The 25416-nt window shown below is 37.4% G+C and overlaps 1 protein-coding gene across 2 annotated transcripts; it reads right to left on the reverse strand.

Annotated features, from left to right (window-relative positions):
• Nucleotides 1-365: 365 nt before the first annotated feature.
• Nucleotides 366-24234, reverse strand: DIPK2A (divergent protein kinase domain 2A). Of its 2 annotated transcripts, XM_008711121.2 has the most exons (3): nt 23314-24234; nt 7996-8299; nt 366-3260 (listed from the first exon to the last, which is right to left on the reverse strand). In XM_008711121.2, exons 1-3 carry the CDS (start codon nt 23968-23970, stop codon nt 2929-2931), a joined length of 1293 nt encoding a protein of 430 aa, XP_008709343.2. In that variant the 5' UTR covers nt 23971-24234; the 3' UTR covers nt 366-2928. The 2 variants fall into 2 exon arrangements, with proteins under 2 accessions (XP_008709343.2, XP_040492643.1); XM_040636709.1 differs by lacking the exon at nt 366-3260 and having other exon boundaries at nt 6056-8299.
• Between the last annotated feature and the right edge of the window lie 1182 nt (nt 24235-25416).

Below are 25416 nucleotides of genomic sequence, written 5' to 3' on the forward strand. Positions count from 1 at the left end.
ATAACCTGGGGTCAAGTAGGTTGGGACATAGATGAAATAAGTTTGGCCACATGTTGCTAACTTTTGAAATTAGTATAACCATAGTTAACTATTGTACATTATATTATTCTCTTGTATACATTTGAAAAATTCCATCATTTTTTTAAAACTCCCATGTCAGCAGTAAAAGTTATCTACTATAGAGAAAAGTTTACTACAGAAAAACAAAACACACAAACCTTAAGTCCAGCACACAGCCAACCAGATAGTTTCTGAAAATGATATCAAAATATATGCAAGAGGAAAAAAAATAACTTATCTACACAACCTCACTTTCCATTCAAAAAAATGTAGATATTTGAAGTTAAGAGATAGTCTGAAAAGTGTGATTCTTAAAGTATTCTTTATTAAGATCATTAAAAGTTGTAGAAACAACTTTATATTATAAAGGCACAGGGAGACAGTTCTGATAAAATATTCAAATTAAACAGTAACTTACAGTACAAAAGACAATTTTAATGCACATACAAACCCCAAATGTCTGATTCAAAAATATTTTACTGTGTCTATTAATGGGCAATGATTAAAAATATAAATTGCTGCTGTATAATAAATATCTGATAGTGAACATCTTGATAGCAAAGTGAACAAAATATTTATTGCTTTTCACATACATATTTTTCCCTGTAATTTAAAATTCCTAATTCTTTTACTATCTTCTCAACTTTTTCCAGAGATAAAAGAAATTCCACATAATCTCATGGGGGAAATGGTAGTTGTAACCAACTACCTCCAGTAGCAATCACTGCTGGCAGTGTTTTCTCACTTCCTGTTCCACAATCACAATCACTTTTCCAAAGTAAGATAAATGTTTGCTAAGCCACATAAAGACAACCCTCTGTGACTGGCATTCTAAAGTTTGTAATGAACACTTATCAAATATAAAAGGTGCTCTGTTTTGAAAATGTGTATTTTACTTGAAGTTCTAAGTGGTGAATGTTTGACAAATAATTTTACCTGCTCCCCTCAAAAGTTTTCCGAAGTTGTACAAAGTCAGCTTAGTAAAATTTCTAGCACTTAAATGTTTCTTTGAGGGCTAGTTGATATCTGTAATATATGGATGTATAAAAATTAACATAATGCAATCTATTTTTATAATGGAGAGACCTTATCCTTCTCCTCCCAGTTTTTATACTGGGATTAACATTATTGATTTCATCATGCTTTTTTTGTAGCAACCCAGTTACAGATGGTACAAGTAGAATTTCTATCACAACAGTTAAATAACATGAATGCACCTCACAACAGTAAAATAACATGAATGAACCATCCTAACTCAATGCTATCTCAAGAAATACCTACATTAAAGTATTTGATAATCATTGTAAAGTTACTTAACCATATGTCACGCTTAGACAGTGTGTAGCAGCTAGTAATGTGCCTGGCACAGAGTTGATGCTCAATAAATAGTTGCTGAATGAATGAAAGAGAAAAGAAAAACCTGGCTTTGGTTGTGCATATTTTAATCACTTTCTGATTTAGAATAAGGTCAGTCTAGAACTAAACACTGCGCACTACACCAAACTTTGCTGTAAGCTAAAGCAATAATTAAAAAAATATATATACATATCACCTATGTTAGTGATAGTCAATTTATATATTGTAACTTTTAAAAATAGCCCACAAATTTCACACATTCGTTAATTTTTATCCACATACTTAAATTTGATGTTTTGATGCTTAACAATGGAGTAATGAAGACCAAGTTGGGCATACTGGCTAAACTATGCTTTTCAATAAAAATTACTAGTCCATCAATAAATAAAAAGTTTTGATGCCCAATTAAACTCAAATGATGACTATACCATGTTAATTTCTCCAAAATGGATATAAGGTAGGATATCTTTAAGTCACGTATGCCTGGAAGCAGCTTACCTTTGCAACATAAAAGAATAACCAGGAAGATCTGAATGTAATCACAAAGTTATAGTACTGGAAGCGTGATAATAAGAATACGTAGGTGACCAATTTTAAAATCTAATCATGACACTAGATCTAACATTTCTTTGGCATATGCATTACTATCTTGGACTAGTTAGCATTTAAAAAATACTGTGTTGTTTTTTTCTCAATCAACATCAACACAAAGGTGGAGATTGCTAGTATACTCTTCTTAAAGCCTTTAAAAGGACAAGATGACATTTTGTAACATATGCCAAACTTCGTGTTTAGTGTACACTTATAATTATAAGCATAGAGGGATATAACTGTTAAATAACCTTGAATGATTTCATGCAATGGTGAAACCACAGAAAGAGGGGAGAAAAGTATTTACATAATAAAATATTCAGCTCTCTGAAAATACAGTAAACCTGGGAATCTTGCCCTAACAGTAAATGTGTACCGCATAGCACTGAACAAAAACTAGTTCAAATTTAAATAAACACCTAGAATAACCTGAATGTGTAAAATTTAATAAAAAACATAAAAATGAGGGGAGAAAAACACCTATACTTTAGAAGGAAAAAGTGGCCTATAAAACAGGCCATCTAACTTGACATTCAAAGTAAATGCAAGAGATTCACAAAATCATGATAGTAAAGCAAACTAAGTCAAATACCAAGTACCCTTTGATACACAAGCCAATGTAACTATCAGACTCATTTCCAATAGCTTCACAATATTCATTAATCCACTCAGGCATTCGGGGGAGCAAAGCAGTCAATGATGATAGCTCAAGTCTCCAAAGTGTAAGAACAAACTTATTTGCAGAAGCATCATGAGATTTTTGAAGTAATGTCTTATTCTGATGTTAACATAAGATATATCAGTGCAAGTTTATCATCTCCTGAATGTTATTATTTCCAAATTTCATTTTTCCAGATAGTTTTTGGTGGTTTAGTTTTAGCCAGTGCTATTTAAATGGAGAAAAGAAAAATTCACCATAGACTACCTCACATTGTTACTTAATTGTGCTAAGTATTCACGCAGTTCTTTTGCAGCCTGGAATCTGCCATAGCGCTTCTTTGGGTTGGCACATTCGTCGAGCAAGGCCTCTAGTCGGCCATCTTTGGCAATTTCACTTGGTGGATCATGAAGAAGTCCTCCAGAAGTGCCACGCCAGGTGGCATGTCTGGATAAGAGGTTCTGACAAACAGCATAGTAATTGTGGTCCACAGTTGCACGAGCACAAAGAATTTCTTTTGAAAAGGATAAGCAAGCCTCCTTATCACAGTCATCAAATTTGCTTTCATACCATACATCCCAATTTTCAGGTTTATCTGTAAAAGGGGGAAGAGCAAAAAAGAAAAATACATTTTAAAAGAGTTCTCATTTGTTCCCAAAATACAACAGTTTACTAATTAACACAATATTATTTGTTCCTAAATTGTATTATAATTTCAAACATTGAAATTTATTGATTTATATATAAACACTTAGTGGGAGCTCACCAATGCCAGGCGAAAGATCAGACAAGGTCTGTAACTACTGAAGGGTTCAGTCTAGATGGAAACTTTCCATCGCATAAAGAAAGTGCCATACAGAGGACTCAATGCTACAAGAGTACAGAGGAAGCAGTATTTCTGCTTGGGGCTGTAGAAAGCTGCATAGAGAACATCTGATTTAGGTCTTAAATAATAAGCAAGTGTGAAAAGAAATGTGGGAAAACAGTATGCTAGGCCCAGTATAAGTATGTGCAAAAGTATGTACTTAAGGGCTTTTTCCAACTGATTCGGGAGCCAATAAGTTCATGGAGGCTAAAGTGTGAGACAGCTACCCAGGGAGAAGGTACAAATGAGCCTAGAGAAATAGGTTGAACCTCATGTGGTCATGAACATGATTTGTTTTATAGAAAGATAACTGTGTGAAGACTGGAGGGACTAAGATGACAATAGTAACTAATGGTCAGGAAAAAAAAGCCAAACTGTAGAAGTTTTGAGTAAAGTTTAAGGTTCTAATTGGATGACAAGGCAGATATTATTTACATAATAGTGTTAACATTTTATATACAAATATAGAGTAAATATAAAGTAACTACAAGGTATTCAGGTGGGTATATCACAATGCAACTAGAAACAGACTTGAAACTTAGGACTTTGAAGTCAGAGGTACAGTATACATAGAACACATCAATATACAAGTGCTTAATGGAGCCAAGAGAAGAGCTGAATTATATTGGAAAGCATGTTGAAAGGAAAGAAAGAAACAAAGACAGGACAGAATCTTGGAACTTAAGGCACTGGCAGAGGAGAGGTTAGTAGAAAAAAACTCATTCATTCAGCAAATAATTATTTGAATGCTTACTCTATGCAGGCAAGGGTATATACTGGTAAACAAATAATAGGTGGTTCCTGCCCTCACTAGCTTACTATCAAGTATGTGAAACAGACATTAAATAAATAAACATTATCATAAATAGTGGGAAATGCTACAAAGGAAATAAACAATAGATAGGTTTATGAAAGAAACAACCTTCCCTAGCAGTAGATATAGTGGTCAAGTGTAACATTTAAGCTAAGGTTCAAAGGACAAGTAGCTAGCTGTATATGGAAGACAGATGAGGCATTTTAGGCAGAGGAAACAGCATACGGAAAAGCCCAGGAGCAAAAAGGTTCATTCGAGAACCAAAAGGCCATTGTGGCTGAAGCATCAAGGGCAGTAGACAGAGGGATATTAAAACTGAAGCAGGCTGGGCCCTGATAAAGAAGGTTTTTTTTTTTCTTTTTTCTTTTTTCTTTCTCTTTAATGTTTCTTTTGTACACAGAGAACATTACTTAGTCTACTTTTGCTTGAAACATTCACATTCAAATATGTTACAAAATTTTTAAAAATTGGCTCGCCTTAAGCTCTTACTTTTTAAAATTGAAATATAATTAACATATAACATTGTTAGTTTCAGATACACAACAAATTGATTTGACAATTCTATACATTATTCAATGCTCACCACCATATGTAGTCACTAGCTGTCACCATACATTATTACATTATTGACAATATTCCTCATGCCGTACTTCCATCTTTTCGATGTATTTAGTAACTCTAAATTTGTATCTCTTAATCCCCTTTATCTATTTTGCTCATCTTCTGTCTGGCAACCATCAATTTGTTCTCTGTATTTAAGAGTCTGGTTTTTGTTTGTTTTTTCTTTCTTTCTTTTTTTTTTTTTTTTACGTTTCACATAAGTGAAATCATGGTATTTGTCTTTCTCTTCCTGATTTATTTCATTTAGCATAATGCCTTCAAGGTCTATCCATGTTGTTGCAAACGGCAAGATCTCATCCTTTTTTATGCCTAAACCTCCATTATGTATGTGTATATAAATATATACACATACATATACACACCACTTCCTCTTTTATCCATTCATCTTGAGTTGCTTCCATATCTCGGCTATTGTAAATAATGCTATAGCAAACACAGGGGTGCATATATCTTTTCAAATTAATGTTTTTGCTTTCTTTTAGTGAAGAGGAGCTTCAGCATTTGAATGATGTAACAGAAAACAACCTGATTCTGTTCTAAGGACTGCTCCTGCAAACCCGTTTGAAGGGTAAATTCTTTCCTAGTCTCTTGGATACAATCTGGGATGGGACCTATGACATTTCAGGCTTCTCTGAGATAATTAAAGCACCCCAATGTTCATAGCAGCATTGTCCACAATAGCTAAATTGTGGAAGGAGCCTAGATGCCCTTCAACAGATGACTGGATTAAGAAGATGTGGTCCATATATATAATGGAATATTACTCAGCCATCAGAAAGAACGATTACCCAACATTTGCAGCAACATGGACGGGACTGGAGGAGATTATGTTAAGTGAAATAAGTCAAGCAGAGAAAGACAATTATCATATGGTTTCACTCATTTATGGAACATAAGAAGTAGGAAGATCGGTAGGAGAAGAAAGGGAAGAAGGAAGCGGGAGTAAACAGAAGGGGTAATGAACCATAAGAGACTATGGACTCTGGGAAACAAACTGAGGGCTTTAGAGGGGAGGGGGGGTGGGGGATCAAGATAGGCTGGTGATGGGTATTAAGGAGGGCACGTATTGCGTGGTGCACTGGGTGTTACACGCAAGTAATGAATCATGGAACTTTACATCAAAAACTTGGGATGTACTGTATGGTGACTAATATAACATAATAAAAAATTTTTATAAAAAAAACATCAGATTTATGTTTTAAGAAAGAAACTATGTGAGTAGAAGGAAACCAAAGGATGGAAGAATTTCAGGAAGTTGTTACTAATCAGTCACTTCATAAATTTTGCAATTAGGTAGTTACTAATGGTAATGCAGAATTCTCAGTCAGGTTCTAATGGGTGGAGAAATGAATGGAGGCTGAGAGTAGAAAAAGGCAGAGTAAGCAACACTTCTAACAACAGCTGAAAAGCATGGGAAAGCAGAAAAAGCCTTAGACACACTTGTTTATGGGGAAGGAAGAGAAACTGGATTTTGAGGAGGGAGTGGGAAGTTGAAGATAACTAATGCAACAAATTCCCAGAGAAGGATCTACTCTGTCTGAAATAGAGGCATGAATGTGTATTCTTTTTACTAGTTTAGATAATAAAGGGAAGGACCCTGAGGGAGTTGCCACAGCAAAATCTCAGTTTCCCTGTGAAGGAGAAAATAAAGATCATTTACTACAAAGAGTTCAGAAAAGAGTGTGAATAAATAAACATGGGGTTTTGCAAAGTAGATATTTATACAACTCTACCATGAGACATTTGAAAAGAACTGGTCACAGCTAAAGTATCACTGGGGCAATGCTCACTGTATGAATATATTTGTGTAGTTGTATTAATCTAAGATTAGGAAATAGTTGTTATAAAACTGTGACATGTATTCCAAGAATGTCTGCATTAAAAAATTACAAGAAATTATTTTTACAAACACTGAAATGAAAATTTTAAAAGTTTAAGCAAGTTGCACAACTTTGTGAGTATACTAAAAACCACTGAACTGTACACTGTAACAAAGAAAAGGATGGTGTAAGCTGCTGCAACATTCACAATTGTAGGAAGAAGTAAGTGGAGAATAAAGCACTCCGGCAGGGTGTCTATTCCCTGTGGGAGGATCTATGTGGCAAGTCAAGAAATAATAAGAAAGTAGTTTGGTGAGTATGGAATCAAAACAAGGTACTGGGAAAAATCAAGTATTTAACAGGATCAAAATAAGATCAGGCAAAACCTAAGTGTCAACCTAATAAATTGCTGCTACTTTCACTGTATTCCCCAGGTGCCACACATTTTTGGTCCCAGTTCATCAAAAGATCCTCATATGACAGGAGAAGAGGGGATTAAAAATATAAGACCCTCACCATAGAACAACCACTTCAGTTTCTTTTATTAAGTAAATTAGTTATACAGTTACAGGCTTTGTCCCTGACACTTTAAAATGCCTGTGGCATTTAATTTTCAAAACACTTCAGACAGTCTGCCCACTTATTCCATGACAAGCTCACAAATAAATGGAGAGCAAAGTTTTGGTAAGATGTAATAATGTCAAGTCAAAGTAGGGATCTGCGTGCTAGAAATCATCTAAATGGTTAAAAGAAAAAAAAATCACCATAGGGACTCCACAGAACAATGGAACACAGAACATCACTGTAAGTGATCCCACACAAATAAGACCTCCATGAGAGCAGAAAGTTTCTCTGGTAGTCTGTAACTACATAAAAACAACTCTGCATTGCACTCCTAAACCACAGAATGTAGCGGACTGTAAGAAAAAGACATGTGTACACACACACACACACACACACACACACACACAGTATATCTGTGTCCATTTGAGTCCAAAGGATATTTTACTAAATACAGAGAAATTGTGATTAAGAGTACAAGCATAATGAACTGGTTTGCATTTACTGATACAGGTCAAATAAAACAAAGAGTAAGGCTTCCATCTAAGAAGGAAATTAAAGGTTTGACATAAAAAATGTGTACAAGAAGCAAATGTAAGGTTTGACATAAAAAATGTGTACAAGAAGCAAATGTAAGTTATATACTTACTTTGTCTAATTAACCTTTTGTCAGCAACCAAAACATTTTCAGCATCCACAATGATTACCTTCCCATCTCTAGGACCAACTGCAAAATTGTCAAAGCTGACATCCAGGAGGTAGAGTGCAAATTCAAAGTCATTGTTTGTAAGCTGCTCTGCTATTTCCATTAATTGCCAAGCGAGGTCAACTCGTTTCTCCCATGGTGCATTAAAGTAACTCCACAATTCTTCTCCAACATAATTTACAGCCACCATTCTTCCACAAGCTCCAAGATATTTTGCAAATGGCCAACCTTCATCAGATGGAAAACTCTACAAAAGAATTATCTTAATATTATAAGAGATTCTGATGAAGATATTCTAGGTCTACCCCCAGATCCTCTCAGCGAAGATTATTACTAGACACGTGCTTGGATTTCTTGTTATATTTAGGAGTTGGAGAGAGATAAATTTGATTTATTTTCTAATTCATACCATTACTATGGACCTGAAAAAAAATTTAAATACGTAACTATATTATAAAGCTAAAACAGAATAAGTCCTGCTTATCATAAATTTCAGAACCAAACTGATCAACGAACCATAAGTCACCCTCCTTCTTACCAAATCTGGAAGATTTACATTTTCCTTATCTTTTTGACTTGGTGTAAATACAGTCAACCATCCTTCCTTTTGAATGAACAGCACTGCAAGCCTATTAGCCAGCAAGTATTTACCAGGCACCATGCACTGTGCTGTGCTGGCAATTAAGAGGGAACTAAACAGAGGGTCTCTAAAATAAAAATTTTAGAAGAGAAGACACATACTAAGCAAATAATTTTGAGTATAGTAAGCGTTAGTTACTAGGAAGTGGTGTGGGTCCTAAGAGAGTGTTTAATAGAGACCTTACTTAGTCACAAGCAGGCAAGGATACAATTCAGAGAGGGATTTATAGAAGTGTTTCAAAGAGCAATCTGATATCCTATTGGTGCAACCTGCACTCAAGTACCTTTGGTCCCAAGTCAGTCCTGTTTTCCTTTCTACTACCACTGTATTTCTCTTCATCTTTAGCTCAACTTTAAAATTATTTATTCTCCTAATCTTAGCAAGCTTTCCTAATGGATTTTATAACCACTGGGAAAATTAACATCCTAAAACAAAAGTCTTTCATGTTGATGAACAAGTCACTTTAAATTTAAATGTCAGGCTTTATCTAAGATACTTTAGAGTGCCAAAGTGCCCACCTACAAAACGAGCATTGTGGTACAAAAGGATGGGAAGTAATGTTTTAAACAACTTCTTGGAAGATAACATGACTAGAGGAAAACTAGAGGAAGTATAGAGGAAGCCATTTCCTTAAAATGGGGGGGATTATAAAATGATATTTACATAAACACTGTAGGGGAAACAGAGCAAAACACGGCAGAATATAAATACAGATTACTTCTATTGCTTAAAATTGAACAATCTACACACATTTCTTTTTGGAAGATTTTATTAGAGAGACAGAGAAAGTGAGAGAGATCACAGAGGAAGAGGGAGAAGCAAACTTGCTGCTGAGCAGAGAATCCAATGCAAGGCTTGATCCCAGAACCCTGGGATCATGACCTGAGACAAAGGCAGATGCCTAACCAACTGAGCCACCTAGGCACCCTAATCTACATACATTTAAAGAGCTAGAGATGAGGTTCTTCTTAGACCGCTTATGCAAATAAATGTTTAGTAGCTGAACTTTCATAAAATTGAAAAAATTCAATAATATCCTTAATATTAACACATTTATCAACTTTAAAACAAAATGTTCTTAAAACTAAACTTGATCCATAATCACCTACTTTCATCTGTGCTTCCTTTCAACTATGACTATAAAATGCACAGTAACTGTAGTTGTTTTTTTGTATGTGTAACTTTCTTTTAAATTTTAATATCTGCAGTTTTGCGATAAAACACTAATTATATAAATTAAAAATTTAGATATGATAGTTTGAATCTTTAAATATAGTAAATGAATTGATTCAATTTTAATTCAAAGGCAACATCTTGATTCTTTAGCAAGAAGGAAGAGGGAAGCACATTTTTCATCTTATACCTGAGAATTTTTTATTTCTTTTGGGTACTGAGAAAAGTGAAACTGCTCATGTCCAATGTGAACTGCAAAAACCTGTTTGCTAATCATCTTATTTTCAACTTTTTCTCCCAATTTTAAAATACCTCCTCAACCTTGAAAATTTACACAAATAATTACAAAAGATTTAACTATTTCCCAGAAGTATTCATGTACAAAGTCCATGACATTAAAAGAAAAAAAAAGGGAAAGCACTAAAAATTGGTAATATATGAAATTATATAATTTTGTCCCACAAAAAGTAAAACAAAAAATTCCTCCATACATTATTGGTATATTATTCACATGCCATACTGTAGAACAGATACAAACATATCTTTGTGAAAATAAAATGGTCTTTAACAACAGGAGAAAAGGGAACCCTGCCAACATCTGCACATGTACAAATGCCTCCTTGTTTTTGGAGCCTTTCCAACTGGCAAATGACAGTCAAATATACACTTCATTACCCAAGTCCCTCATAGAAAAGGATAAAATATATGAACAAATGTCACACTGAGCAATTTTATATTCATACAGTGATTTCTGACAATGTTAACTGAAATCCCGTTATGCCTCATTTTAGGAAGAGCACTATAATTCTTTCATATAGCTTGCTACTTAATCTTTTGGAAGAACTTTAATAAATGAATCCATACTACTAGCTCAGATGACAAGAATTTTTCATAGTATAATCAAAATAGTCAGATTTCATTAATGGGAAAATAATTCTATTGAACACACTACAGTACAAAGAAAATGCTCAAAGGAAGCCAACACATAATTTTTATTTAAAACAATTCTGGCTTGGAACCAAATTACCATGGTCAAGCAGAGCTTGACAAAATTTTAAGATGTTACAGCGTGGACTTGTTAAATTTATCAAGCAATGAGAAACACAACTTACTTTCTGCTTACCAAACTCCACCAGGGCAAAAAAACAAACAAAACAAACAACAACAAAAAACACCCAAAAAACCCCAGGGTAACTAGGATAATAAGTTTATTGCAGAGAGTCACAATTTTTATTTAAAAACAAATATTAAAATCAGATTTTTAAAAAGATTTTATTTATTTATTTGACACAGAGACAGCCAGTGAGAGAGACAGCCAGAGAGAGAGACAAGCAGGGGGAGTAGGAGAGGAAGAAGCAGGCTCCCAGCAGAGGAGCCTGATGTGGGGCTTGATCCCAGAACGCTGGGATCACGCCCTGAGCCAAAGGCAGACGCTTAATGACTGAGCCACCCAGGCGCCCCCTAAAATCAGATTTTCAAATTGCCTACAACAATAGGCACATAGTTTAAAGTAATTGGACATAAAATGTGTGTATTTTAATGAGTTATTTACAATTGAAAAGATATGTACAAATACTTTTTCATTTGAAGGATGGAGTCTTTAAATTCAGAATGGTTTAAATTCTAACTTTACTGGAGGTACTCCAATTATTTGTTAAGGGTTTTACATCAGGCTGAATGTACATTGAAGTATAATAGGTAAAGTTTTAAAACTAAATTATTAGTTTAAAATTGTACAAAGGTACAAAACAGTTATAAAATTATGTATTTCCTTTCCATCACTGGAATTTAAAAAAAAAAATTAAATTGGTGAGCACCCAAAGAAAAATTCTATGACTATTACTACCAATGTAAAAATTAAAAATGGAAATTTAAGAATTAAGATAAACATGGTTACCTGGTAATATTTAAAGAAATATTAAATGCCTTCAGTTAATTTATAAAATAAAAACTATTTTGAATATGAAACCTAAGATAAATCACTATGTCTCTCTCTCTCTTTTTTTTTTTTTTTGTAACAGAAAACTGCAAGCTACCTCTTGGATACCATAAAACTCAAGTAATACTAATAATATTACAGGCATTGACAGTACCTTAAAGTCAAAGTTTCAGAAATAAGTAAACAAAACCACTAAGGTCATCCTCCATTTTAAGAGAAAATGAAATGAAGGTGACATAAAATGTACACACTCAATATTAACGGTCAGAAAATTTAAATAATTCTATTCTTTATGGTATATAACATTTTATAAAATTTGTATATTTAAAAGACAATAGAATATACAAGTAAATAATGGACTTGAAATCACAAGGATAGCTTGAAGGTTCACCCTCACTCTGCATCTCATGAGAATAAAACTTTAGAGCTTAGTCTTTTCCTCTGTAAAACTGGAATAATATTTGTACCAAATAATATATAATATTTGTATATATTCATCAAGACAATCCAAGAACCAAGAATATGAAATGTACTTTGCAGATTTATACTACTTTATAAAGAATTGCTTACCAAAACATTTTATACTTCCTATTTAAATCCACTAAATAAGAAGTCCAGATATTCATCAAGAGTTATGTTTATTTTCATATCACTTACTGAAAGTCATCTACAAATAACAAACATCTTCCAAATATAGTCAAGAACCACCTAAAAGCATCATCACTGTCCTCTAGTAGTTTCTAATTTACAGTGTAATACATAAATTAGCTACAAACTTTAAGAAGGCTTAATGCTATGAAAAATGTATAGGGCATCCATGAGCATTAAAAATACAAAAAAATTAAAACTTGATAATATGTATACACATAAACTCAACATCGTAATTTGCTTTTCATTTATAATAGTTAAGCACCACAAAATAAACTCTAAATGCTGAAGTAATCTATCATCTATTTATTGATCAAAACCAACCATCATGATAGTTTATGTGGTTTATAACAGGGATGTGAAATCTAAGAATTCTAGAGTTCGTGGAACTACATGAGTTGTAAATCTAGTTCAATCTTTCTAGCACAGTTTAAGTGATCTGCCTAAAGTCACACAGATAAAGAGGTAAACTCAGGCTAGCACAATCCCTCAATCCAATATCTTCCTGTTTCAGAAGTTTCCAAATTTTGGAAAGGCAACTGCATATATTGCATACTCATATTATTGAGAATCTGGGACATATTATACTGTGAAAATAACGTAAGCTTATACATCCTAGATGGGATAAAGCATATAAGTCTCATGTTTTCATATTTTTTTAAATTTGACAAACCCTAGTTTCTACAGGTTTTTAAATTCGGAATTGCAGATAAGAGATTATAGGTTAACCTCCATTTCACTGACTACTATAAGCAGGTGGAATTAAGGGAGTGAGCGAGTCACTGTGGAATGAAGAGAACACAAATTTTGTATTAAAAAATTCTAGACACCATCATGAAATGCTAAGTAAACAGTTGTAAATAAAACAGTCCCTATTCTCAGGAAGTTTTTTCAGCCTGAGTTGGGAGAATGATTATTAAATACATATAAATTATAAATTACATAACTTGTTACAAATTATGAAGTAGAGTATGCTGAGAAAGAGAAGTAGGGACCTATTTCAGATTGTGTGGTAAAGGACAACCTCTCTAAGGAAGTGCTACTTAGGCTGAGATCAAAAAGATGAGTATAATATTAGACAGACTGGGGAGGGGGCAGTAAAAATGTTCCAGGCCATAGAAGAGTTAGAAGCAGTCTTCTCAGTCCTGAAGAAAAGGCCACAGTAGCTTCACAAAAATGAATGAGGAGGAAATGGCTTGAGGTAATAGAGTCTGTAAAGGGAGGTAGGGACCAGATCATGCTGGGACTTACAGAATAAAACACAAACTCAACATGGTATACATTCTTTGAAAAAAACAAACAAAAAGTCTTAACATTCAGAAACATTGCACATACTGGAATTAACAAATATCCTGTGATATATAATGTTATCCTTTAAAAAAAAAAACTACAAGCTTTTATAATATCACAATATCCTTTGATCAATAACCACTATCCTACCAGATTAATAAGGTCATTTTATTCTATTATGTCAGAACACAGTCATTTTAAAAGACATACAATGTAGGAGGTCAACTCTAGAACTTGTGACTTACTCTTTTTTTCCCTCCCTACATGACCAAAAGTAGGGTTTGCATGCTAAATTTAGAAGATTAGGACACCTAGGTGACACAGTGGATTAAGTGTCAAACTCTTGATTTTGGCTCAGTTTGGGATCCCAGGGTTGTGAGATCGAGCCCGTGTTGGGCTTCCCACTCAGCTCAGAGTCTGCTTAGAAATATCTCCCCCTCTGCCTCCCCGACCCATGGTTACTCCTGCCCTCTCTCATGCTCTAAATAATCTCTAAAATAAATAAATAAATCTTTTAAAAAAGTAAAAGATCATACTTCCTTTAATACAGGAAATAAAATTTTTTATAGCCATGTACTACCTCACAACATTCCATTAAAAGGAACATAACTTTGTAGCTTGCTTAAAAAGATGTATTACAAGACTAATTTTTTAAAGGAGGACATTCCTAGAAAAAAGAAGCTGACCTGAAAAAAACTCTTTAATAATCAAAACATAAATCTAAAATCTGGTTATAGGTTTTCTACAGAACTGGCATTTCTGAACACACACTACTTTAAACTTGAGAATACTTATTGAAAGTTAATGTTATCAAAGAATAGAAAATGCTTAAAAGTTCAATTTAAGTTTCAAATTATTTTTAAAAGCCCAAATCTGAACAAAATCCCATTGTAGTAACGCATGTTATAACAGCTGTTCACAGAGATTAGTCAACTGTACTGGTGACAGACTAATGTGTTCACAGTTTTGTGAACTGTCTGGACGGGGAATATAGTAAAATTATTGGGATGATTTAATAGTTACCTAATTTTTGCTAAAATTTCTCTAAGACTTTAGCTTCTTGATTTATATGGCTAAATAGTGGCCAAAATCTATTGTAAACACTGTAGAATCTTAACAATCTCAAGATTTTCAAGTTACAGGACATGTTCCATTTATTTCATTAAATAATTTTCTGAATGCCATTTTCCACCCACCTAGAATTCCAACAATATTAAGCAATGCCTTGAAAATAGCAAGGTTATGTTTTTTTACTGAATATCATGTCCAACAGCTGTTTCTAAAATTGGAAATTAATGTCAAAACACATCAACAACAAAAAAAATCTACATAAGTTTGGTAGAAATTAATAACCTTTTAGAATAAATAGCTTAAGAAATGCACTTCCCCCACCAAAAAAAAAAAAAAATCACTTGGCCACAAGTTTTAAATATGCATAAATCTATTTGTCTCAACTGGTGCTTTCTTACCTACAATCACATCAGCAAGTGTGGTCCACATCTCTAAACTGAAATACATATCTACAAACACCATACTCAAATATTTACTTCCAATAAGACAAAATTTCAAAGAAAGAAAAAGAATATAACATAATAAACTTCTTCTGGACCCAATAACCCAAGAATACTACCTCGCTTTCTTTAGTCAAGACTTAATTTCTTTCAAGTCTGACAAGTAGAATGGTAAGTACTAACTTATTCCCTGGTTCCTTTAAAACATAAACTGAATTAACATCACCCTTCCGAAAAAGACCAAACTATTCTCTAGTAGCACAGTATCTCTCTCTGTTAAACCTGATGCCTTGTTTTAGATTTGTATTCCTGTTGTTGCCTTCAATTCGCTATAGATAAAACAAAACTCTTGGTTCCCCTACCCCAAAGCCATTCCTTCTCTGGGCTTCCACAGCATAATAATTATTTAGTAGTTGCTCAGACCAAAACCCCCAGCAGATAACCTGTGTTTTTCCCTTTCCATCATACCTTTGCCCATCAGCAAGTCTTGTCAACTATTTTCCCAAAATATATTGGTTCTGTCCACTTTTTATAACCTTCATTGTAATCATCTTAATCCAAACCACTATACTCTCCTACAATCTTGTGCAAAAGCTTTTAAGATACACCTTACAATCCATTCTCCCAAATCAAGCCCTACTAAAAACACTTCTATTGTTTCACATTGCCCTGAAAAAAAAAAATCCTAAACTCTTTAAGCATGGTTACAAAGCTGTACAGGATATGATCCTTGTCTACCTCTATGATCTTATATTCTACCAGGCTTCCCTACTTCTGTGCTCCCTACTCCTCTGGATTTGCCATATCTCTTGTTCAAAAACACTCTGCCCTCAGTTCTTCACACCATTGGCTGTATCTCTCATTATTTACACCTCAGCTGAAATGTTACTCTTCCTGATCCCCAATTTAGAGTATTCTATCCCCAATCCAATTCTCCATTAGAGGAGTCGGCCTTGTTATTTTTATAGTACGTAAAATCTGAAATTACCTTGTTTTTTGTTTGCTACCCACACCTAGTGTCCCAGAACACAAAGGCAGCACAAACTGTGTCCTGGCCTGCCATCTTCTCTGTATCCTAAGGGTATCTAGATCAGTTCCTGGAATGACTGAGCAATGCCACACAAGTCTTGCCAGATCTTTTCACTTCATAGTTAAAACTCCAAATGTGCACTAGAAAGGCAAAATATGAAGACCCGGAAGCATCATACCTAGCTCAGATGACCTGTCTTTTAAGATTGTGTCTTCAGCCTAAGAAATTAGAACAGAACTCATCATTTTTTTTAAATTCTCACTTGTTACTGTACTAATTAGAATTATTAAACTATAATAACTTAGAGAAAAATTGAATTATTTGCTTTGTATTACTGAATCTTTATCTAAACTTTATTTCCTACAATATCCTTTTTATTCAAAGTACTTCATATGGGACAAATCCCTAACCCTCCTTTTAATTACTATTCAAAAAACCTATAACCTGAAGCAGCAACTACATAGGTATTTATGGTGTATATACATGTAAATAAGGTAACATTTGAAGGTTTGTCATAGGAAGAGTAAAATGCATATATTTCTATTTTTTTTAGTATTTATTTATTTGACAGAGAAAGTGAGCACAAGCAGGGGAAGCGGCAGGCAGAGGAAGAGGGAGAAGCAGGCTCCCCGCTGAGCAGACAGCCAGACATGCGGTTCAATCCCAGGACCCTGGGATCATGACGCGAGCTGAAGGCACACACCCAACGTAAGGTACTAAAGAACTTTTCAACTACAACTATCTAAAAACGAAACAAGCTGATTTGCAAAGTAGTAACATATTGTAAAAAAAAACCTACAATGAAAGAGATTTTGTGTATATTATCCAAAAAACCCTATCTCCTTTACTCTTTAAAACAATCTTGTTATAGGTAACTATTATAATTCCTATTTTATTAAAAAACTAAGACTCTAAAACATTAAGTGACCATTCAACAACTTTGAGTTAGTACAGAATGCTATCTCAATACTGCCCCCACCACTCAACCTGTCCCCCCTGGCCCCAGCCAAGGTCAAAATCCCATTTATCCTTCAGAATTCACTTCGCAGGGCGCCTGGGTGGCTCAATCCTTAAGCTCTGCCTTCGGCTCAGGGCGTGATCCCACCGTTCTGGGATCGAGCCCCACATCAGGCTCCTCCCCTGGGAGCCTGCTTCTTCCTCCCCCACTCCCCCAGCTTGTGTTCCCTCTCACTGGCTCTCTCTCAGCGAAATAAATAAATAAAATCTAAAAAAAAAAAAAAATTCACTTCGCCTTCAGAACTCAATGAAATCCTCCTTGGTATCCACACCTATAAAGATACACTCATGTCTCTCCCTAAGTGAATCATTTGACAGAGTGCAGGTATCTGTTTTTTTTATAGGGCTTATTATGCTATACTGATTATAATTATTTATTTCTATACCCACCTCCTACACAGCACACTACTTGCTGCCTAGACAGATCCTTTGAATCCAATCGCCTTATAACAAACTATTTACCAAATGAACAAATAAAGTCCAGTTCTTCTGATTCTAAATCCAAGGTTACAGGTTCAAAGGTATTTCAGGTAACTTCCTATTAAGAATCTATTTTAATAAAGACATACAAATTGGATTGAAGGTTTGATTACATAATTTAAAACCTTTCAGGGTCTATGACCAGGATGAATAACTATCCACATCTTATACTAGTAATTTACAATTATTTACTAAAGTTCATTGTATGGTAGGGAAAATGCAGGGCCTATATCCTAAGGTCATATTAGTTCAATATATGCATAATGAATGAAAAGCGAAGACAGAAAAAAATGTCAGCAATTCTGTGAAGTTAGCAGCAATGACTGCAATACAGGAAGTAGGCCAGAAACCATAAACCAGAAAAACAGAAAATAAAAACCAGTCTGATGATCCTGAGAAACTGACTAACCATGTCTAGAAAGCAAATCCCCAAAAAGTAAGCTTTTTATTCCCTACCAACATGTGTGAGGAATATGTGCTGATCTGTGTGGTGGAAATATGAAGAAAATAGTTTGTAGATTAGACAAAGTACAGAAGGAACCTCAGAATTAATAATGGTGAGAAGACATGAATAAATCCAGAAAATAGGCCAGTAGAGCAAAATTATTTTGCTCCACTGATCTGCAAGTGGTGCTATCCTAAGGGTGATTGCCTGTTTCTATAATCTTTCCAAAATAAAAGTCTCTGGATGTGAGGTACACAGAATTATTTTATTATTTTTGTTCTTTCATGAAGTACATTCAAGTGTCTATAAAACCTCTGATTTAAAGAAAAACCAGAAAAACGCTAAAACCCCTAGATTTAAGGTATGAATTAGATAAAAAGTGCTCTACTTAGAACAACCTACTCAGAACCATCTCTGAAAATCTGGGAATGCAGTTACACAGTAGCATCCAGTGGGAGAGAAGTAGGTGGCTCCCTAAGCGGGTGCTTGCGAAGAAACTCCTGAGACAAAGTCTGGAACATCCTTTCAAAATGCCATTGCCCCCCACGATACTTGGCTACACTGAGCGCCATATTTTTTTCCTTTAAAGGCAATCTCTGTTTTTTTTTTTTTTTTTTCGTTTTGTTTTCATCTGATTTAGTGTGTGTAAAAATTTGGGAGGAAGACAAGCCTGAAAACAGCGTTATCTATCCTGGCCTCCTCCCCATACCTTCTAGCAGGGACCAAGTACCAAAACCCCCACTCCCCTTTTAGAAGTTTAAACCTACCAGTTAAAGTCAAATCAGAAGAGAAGTAGAAAAAAATCATTTCTCGAATCGAAGGTTTGAGACTGACAGGATATTGGAGATAAAAAGGAAAGGACCTAATCTAATAGTCTCATTTTATAGATAAGCAGTCCCATAAAAAAGTTTATCAACTTGTCCAAAGTAAGACAGCTAAATGGCCATAGTCTTTCATTTACTTGAAAAACCATATCTTGGGCAGTACACCTTAAAAATATTATCTCCTTTAGGAAGTATTTTTAAGGACAAAACAACAACATTCACTCAACATTTTCTGTAAAAAATTCATCATGTAATATAGGGATGGACTAAATCAATGTAACTAAAGGTATGGCTCATAGTTTGAATCGTAACTATTTTTAAGGTGTATCCATATTCCAAACAAGCTTCAAAACAGGTGATTAACTAGTAGATGGTTAAAGTTACTTTTACCTTATTTAATGTCTAACACTTACTGAGTGCTTAACAGGGATTTGGCACCATATAACGTGTTTTCCATGTACTATATTATTTACAAGAATTGAAGTAAAAGCTAAAAATCTATAGCGTAATAACAGTTACATACTGTAAAAATTAAGGAACTCCTATTTAAACCATGATTCAGAAAATTTAAGACAAATAAAGTTCTACAAATGTAGTGAAACAAATCCCCAAATTCTCCATCCTAAACAAACAAGAGCTTTCTTTGTTTCTATAAATAAGATCATCGTCATTATCTCTAGGTCATCAAGTCAGAGATAGTTTGGGCTTCAGAATTCAAACAGTATTTTTCTCTAATACACACAACTTCTATAAATTCAAGAATAGGTAACTACAAATATTGGTAGAAAATTTACCAATAACCTTGACATTTTGACAACACTTCAACACCTTGATTTTCCAATATTTCAAGTATGCTATTACACAATAAAAAATTAACAAAGTCCCTCTCTCCAATTTTCTTCATAGGATTATGGCATACTTATAATTAAAACATACTTCCTGGTGAAGTAAAACTGTGAAGAAATAAAGTATCAGTGTAGAAAATAAAGGTTCTAGCATTATTTTGTTGCTTGATGTTTATAAATTTTTTTTAGAAGATAATTCTATGGCCAAACAACTTTCCTTTGAACTAGATAAGCTACTGTAAGCTAATAAAACTATTCAATGATGGGAAGAGAGTTGTATTTTCATTCCATTTCATTCTGGCCAAGTCTGTATTACAGACCGATACAGCCTTACATAGATAAGGTATGCATACAATAGGTCTTACAGACACTTAGTACCTTCCATGTCTTCTTTCGAGGCATAACAGAAAATTCAATTTGTTATTGTTTCTTAAAATCAGAAGAGGCAAGTTTAATGGGCAAAATTTATATACATTTTCTGTTCTTTCTTTAGTACCTATCAAAGGAGATTTTTAAATATTTATTTTGGAAGCAAGTTTACCACATTGGAACTTTTGTTAAGAATAGTTTGATGAAGTCAGTTCAAAAGACTTTTTTTTCCCCCAAAGTAGTTAATTTTTGGACAATATAAAAAAAAATCTAATTTGTCACCAACTGTCCAAAAATTCAATAAGTAGCTCCCTCTCCTGGAAAAAAAAAATGTTGAGTTCCTCTTTAAGCTGTAAAATACATGCCTGGATCTTTAAAAATATTTTTTAAGGTCCATGAACCAAAATGCACAAATAGCCAAATCTGAGTGAGGTTTTCTATTATTAATTAATAGCGCACACCACCATAAATAGCTATTAACAGTTTTACAGAAACCCATATAAATACCAAACTTGTACTCATTTGTCTAGTTAGCAGAAATAACAAACATCATGATTTGACTTAGTAACAATCTTTGTACCTGATCACAGGATTCTAAGATTCCTTTCAGTTTAGTGGTTTTATTCCATCATCAAACCTCAATTGCATTGTTCATACTTAACTCACTAATTTTCCCACAGGTGAAGTGGTTCTATAAAGAAAGTAGCAGCTCTGTGAAAATTTATTTAAATATAAGTCTCATTCAACTTGCTTGTTCATCATGTAAAAAATTAAACATACCAATATGACTGACTGGTATTAAAGACCTCAAATTTATATTTCACACAGCACTTACTAGTTACAGGACTGGGTTGCTTAAATTCAAATGCAGTATACAAAAGTCAAAATTAACCATGCTAACATATATTTCCTCACATACTAAAAACAAACTCTTATCCTATATCCCATCTATGCACCCACTCAGAGCAATGTTGTCCCTAAGTTTAAATTACAAGAATACAACTGATTTCTTAAAAAGTTGTTTATCACTAAAGATGAAAACAAAATTTGAGGGAAGAGTTAATCAGAAAACAAGATACAAGCACACTTAACTATCTCAACTAGAAAGTAAATTGAAAATGTCAAGACAACTTCAAACTTCAAAAATTTAATATAAAAGCTTCCCAAATAAAGCAAATTTTCCTCAGTGCAAATCAAATGCTAAGATGTCTTTATAAGAACTGGATATACAGTGTTCTTAAAATATTAGTCCTAGCTGTTGTTTCTAATACAACCAATACTCAGAATTACCTGATAAAAAATCTTTCAATAGGCACCAACTATTATGAGTGCAGAGAATATGTGACTACTCAGATCCTTACTAAATTTTTGGGTCCCAGAGAATTTGACAGATTATCTGCAAATACACTGCTAAAGCTTTCTATAGCGACCAACCTCCCTAATACAAACATCTATTTCTCAAAGATAAAAGATAGTTTAAATGAAAAAAAAAAGTTTTCAAGCCAAATGTATATCACAAATATGGACTTAAGCTTTATACACTAACTAGTTTTATTGAAACTAGTTAATAAAATAATTTCTTAGAGGGAAGTTTAACCAGTTTTATACACCACTCACTGTTAGAGCAGTGTTTAACATATAATCTGTACTTTAAATGTAACCAGTTAGGTACATCCTATGGTAGCTTACAATTTACTAAGACCCACACTAAAGTTTTGAGGCAAAGTATTTATTTTGTGTTAAAATTATTTGGTCGAACTCAATCAAACCAAGCTGGTTTCTCTGAGCTAAACTGGGCAGCGGAGAACTTGAGAAAAGAAAGCAATATAAATGAATACCATACATTCCTATTCATGCACTTCAGATTAAAAAAAAAAAAACCCAAAATCCTGTACAACCACACCCCCCCACTAGTAACATTCTCAGCAGCACAGAAAGATCATGAAGTATACCAAAGTTAGTTATTAATTTTAACTCATGCCCCCCTCTTGTATTTGATAAACAGCAAAACTGATATGGAAAAGGAGCAAGGTAACCTTCCTGCAGTTACAGGAAGGGTCACAACCCCACAGCTGGAACCACTATGCAAGGACGCCACACTAAAGCCGGGTAGGAATGTGCAGAAACTCCGTTTCTACTCCAAAGGTCAAGTTTCTTGGGTTTTCTTTTTTTGCTGTCACCACTAAAAAGATGCCAACCTACTCTCCTAAAAGATGTGTTTGTTTTCAAAATAAAGTCCCGAGAAAGCCAATAACTCAACTAGACAAGAGTTAAGAATCTCCTTCCCCTATTCCTCACCCTGGCCTAACATTTCATCTCCTTCCTGCAGCCAAATTACTAGATGAATACAGCAGGTCACAGAATGAGGATGAAAACGTCCGTGTTGGCCTCAAATCCTCCCAGCCCCAAGTCCAACGATGCCTTACTTTTTTCCTCTTCCTAATCCCACTTAAAGCACGGCTCGGCTCAACAGATTAACCTGGCCACAGTCTCAATTCCCCAGCTTGTCCCCAAATTAGCTGCCTCAATGATCCGCCAAGTAAGGGAGCTAAAGAATAAAACTAAGATTTGGGGGCCGAAGTTAGGCCAGGCACGAAGAGTACCAAAGGGGACAACAAACGCGTTATAGAAACATTTGAGAAGAACTAAGAAAGGTCCAAGGGCTCCTGAACAGACCGCGCTGTGGAAGTCCAAACCCCGGCGGATAGAAGCAGAAAGGCAGGGAGACGAGCCCAAGGAAACTCACTGGAGAGACATTTTGGGAACGTACAAGACGCGCTCCCTCTGGTGTTAAAGGATCCGCAGTCAAATCCGAGATGCGCCCCTGTCCAGGTGCCAAGAACAGACTCTCCACCAGCCGGGTCGCCCTCCGCAATCTGACACAGCGCCCAAGGGTCCCCCAGTGCCGCCCCCTTCTCACGCCCGCAGGCTGGCCCAACCCGGCCAGTTCCAAACCCGGCAACGGGCGCCAGCGGAGCCACTTCTCCGACTCCCGTTACCCCGCGCGGCCCCTCCCGGCAGGACGCCCCCCTCCGGGGCTCCGCGCCTACCTGTAGCACCAGCGGCTCGGGGTTGAAGGCCAGGGTCAGCAGCAGTTGCATGCGCTCCGAGTCCTTGAGATTGCGCAGGAGGAAGCTGCCCGAGTCCTTGGTCTCGGCATAGCGGCGCACCAGGCGATCTAGCAGGCGCTGCGAGGGGCAGTGCACCAAGTCCGACCAGCCCTCCACCGCCTCGGGCGTGAGCAGCCGCACGTCGCCGTTGAGGCGCGCGAACTCGGTGCGGGGCATGGCCTGGAGCAGGTCGCAGCGAGGTCGGCCGGTGGCCCGTTTGCAGATGCTCTGGTCGAGCTGCGCCAGCTCGCGCTGCGAGCCGAGGCGCTTGAGCACCACGCGGCGGCGGCCGCCCTCGCGGGGCTCGCCGTACTGCGCGAAGTAGACGTTCTTCACGTTGAGGAAGTCCAGTAGGCGCAAGCGGCCCCACGCCTCGAACACCACCTGTCCGTTGAGGAAGCGGCGGCACCAGCTCGTGCCGAAGCACGCTGGGCACTTATTGAGCTGCAGGAAGCGCCGGTCGGCCAGCTCGTTGCGCTGCCAGGAGGCGAGCAGCGACGGCGAGTGCAGCACCATCAGCACCAACAGGCTGCCCAGTGCCGCCAGCTTCAGCGAGCGGGACAGGCGGCCCAGCTTCGGGGGCACCAGGCGCCACATCCCGCCCGCCGCCCGTCCACACGCACCCGGAGGGCGAGGGCACCCCGTGGGCGCCCCCGCCGCGCCGAAACCCGGAGAGCGACCGGAAGGGGTCCCCGGGCGAGAGAAGGAGCGAGGTCGCGGGCTGGGGCGGGAGGCGGAGTAGGTGTGTAAGAGAGAAAGACGGGGAGCGGGAAGGAGCAGACCAAAGCAGGCTGCGACTTCTCCCAGTCACTAGTCTCCACAACTCTCGAGCTCCCTCCTCCGAGCTCCCCGCCCTCCGACTCCGGCGGCGCCTCCCGCACGCCAACCAAGTTATAGAGGAGCGGGAGGGGGGGAGGAAGCGCGGGGACCCGACGGCCGCGCGGCCGCGCGCGCGCGCGCACGCGCGCGCACGCGCACTGCTCGCTCGGGGCGCGAGAGCTGCAGAGGCGGCGGCCGCCTGTGGGGCGAGCGGGGTCTCTGAGGAGAGAGAAAGAGGGACTCACGGAAGGGGAAGAGAAGCTGGAATGTCTCACACCGAAAAGTAGCAACAGTGTAGGAAGGTGGGAAGGATGAGGTGCCCGCGTGTCCCTGACGCCTCACGCCCCGATTCGTACGCGGTGGCTCTCCAGAGAGAGGGAGAGGGGGCCAGGGGGCGGGGCTCGTGGGGCGGAGCGAACGCGTCGCGCGCCGCCCGGAAAGCGTAAGCGCGAGCCCGCGGGGGTGGCTTTCGGGGCCGGCTTCGCGGGGGCGGAGCTTGAGCTGTTGGGGGAGGGATAAACTGGCGAGATTTGGTAGTGAAATGACTTTTAGTTGACAGTTAATCTTTTATGATTGTTGAGTTTTACTGGGGCCTCTCTTTTGCTATCGTGGAGACGGTCCTGTAAGGGGGGGAAAGAAAGAAATGAATTGAGAAATTGCCACTCCTTCATTCCCGACGGCTTTCGCCTGGGCAGGGGGGCGGGGCAACGTGGTCCTCACCCCTCACCCGGGTGGGGCGCGCGCCTGGGGGCGGGGCGAGGCGGGGCACGCCTGGCGGGAGTTCGAGTCTCCCAGGGCCCACGCGCCTCTAGGCCAGGGGCGGGCCTGCGGTGAAAACGTGGGAAAGGCGTGAGTTGTTGGCTGACCGGCTGGGGGCCGCGTCTTTGGCGTCTGTTATTATCTGTGGAGGCATCTTAAATTTCCTGAGCGGGTACGGAAAAAGCGAAGCTAAATGGAAAGTGTCATGAAGAGAGAACCGACGCGGCCTGGTGTAGCCGGGATTCTGTCCTAACCGCTGCGAAGAAGAAGGGATGAGCAGTTGGCAGGTTTGCTCTGCTCCCCGCCTGTTTTTTCACAGCGCGGCCCTGAAGCCGTTTGCTTCTGCTCGAAGAGAATTTCCCGGCGCGGTCCGTGAGGAGCGGGCTAGTGTTTCCAGGCCCACCCACCCCCAACTCCGCCTCGCGGCGCCCCGGGGCTGGCTTCTGCCCCGCGGGCCAGGACGCG

Source organism: Ursus maritimus, unplaced genomic scaffold (assembly GCF_017311325.1).
Source record: "Ursus maritimus isolate PB19 unplaced genomic scaffold, ASM1731132v1 scaffold_20, whole genome shotgun sequence".
Taxonomy (NCBI): domain Eukaryota; kingdom Metazoa; phylum Chordata; class Mammalia; order Carnivora; family Ursidae; genus Ursus; species Ursus maritimus.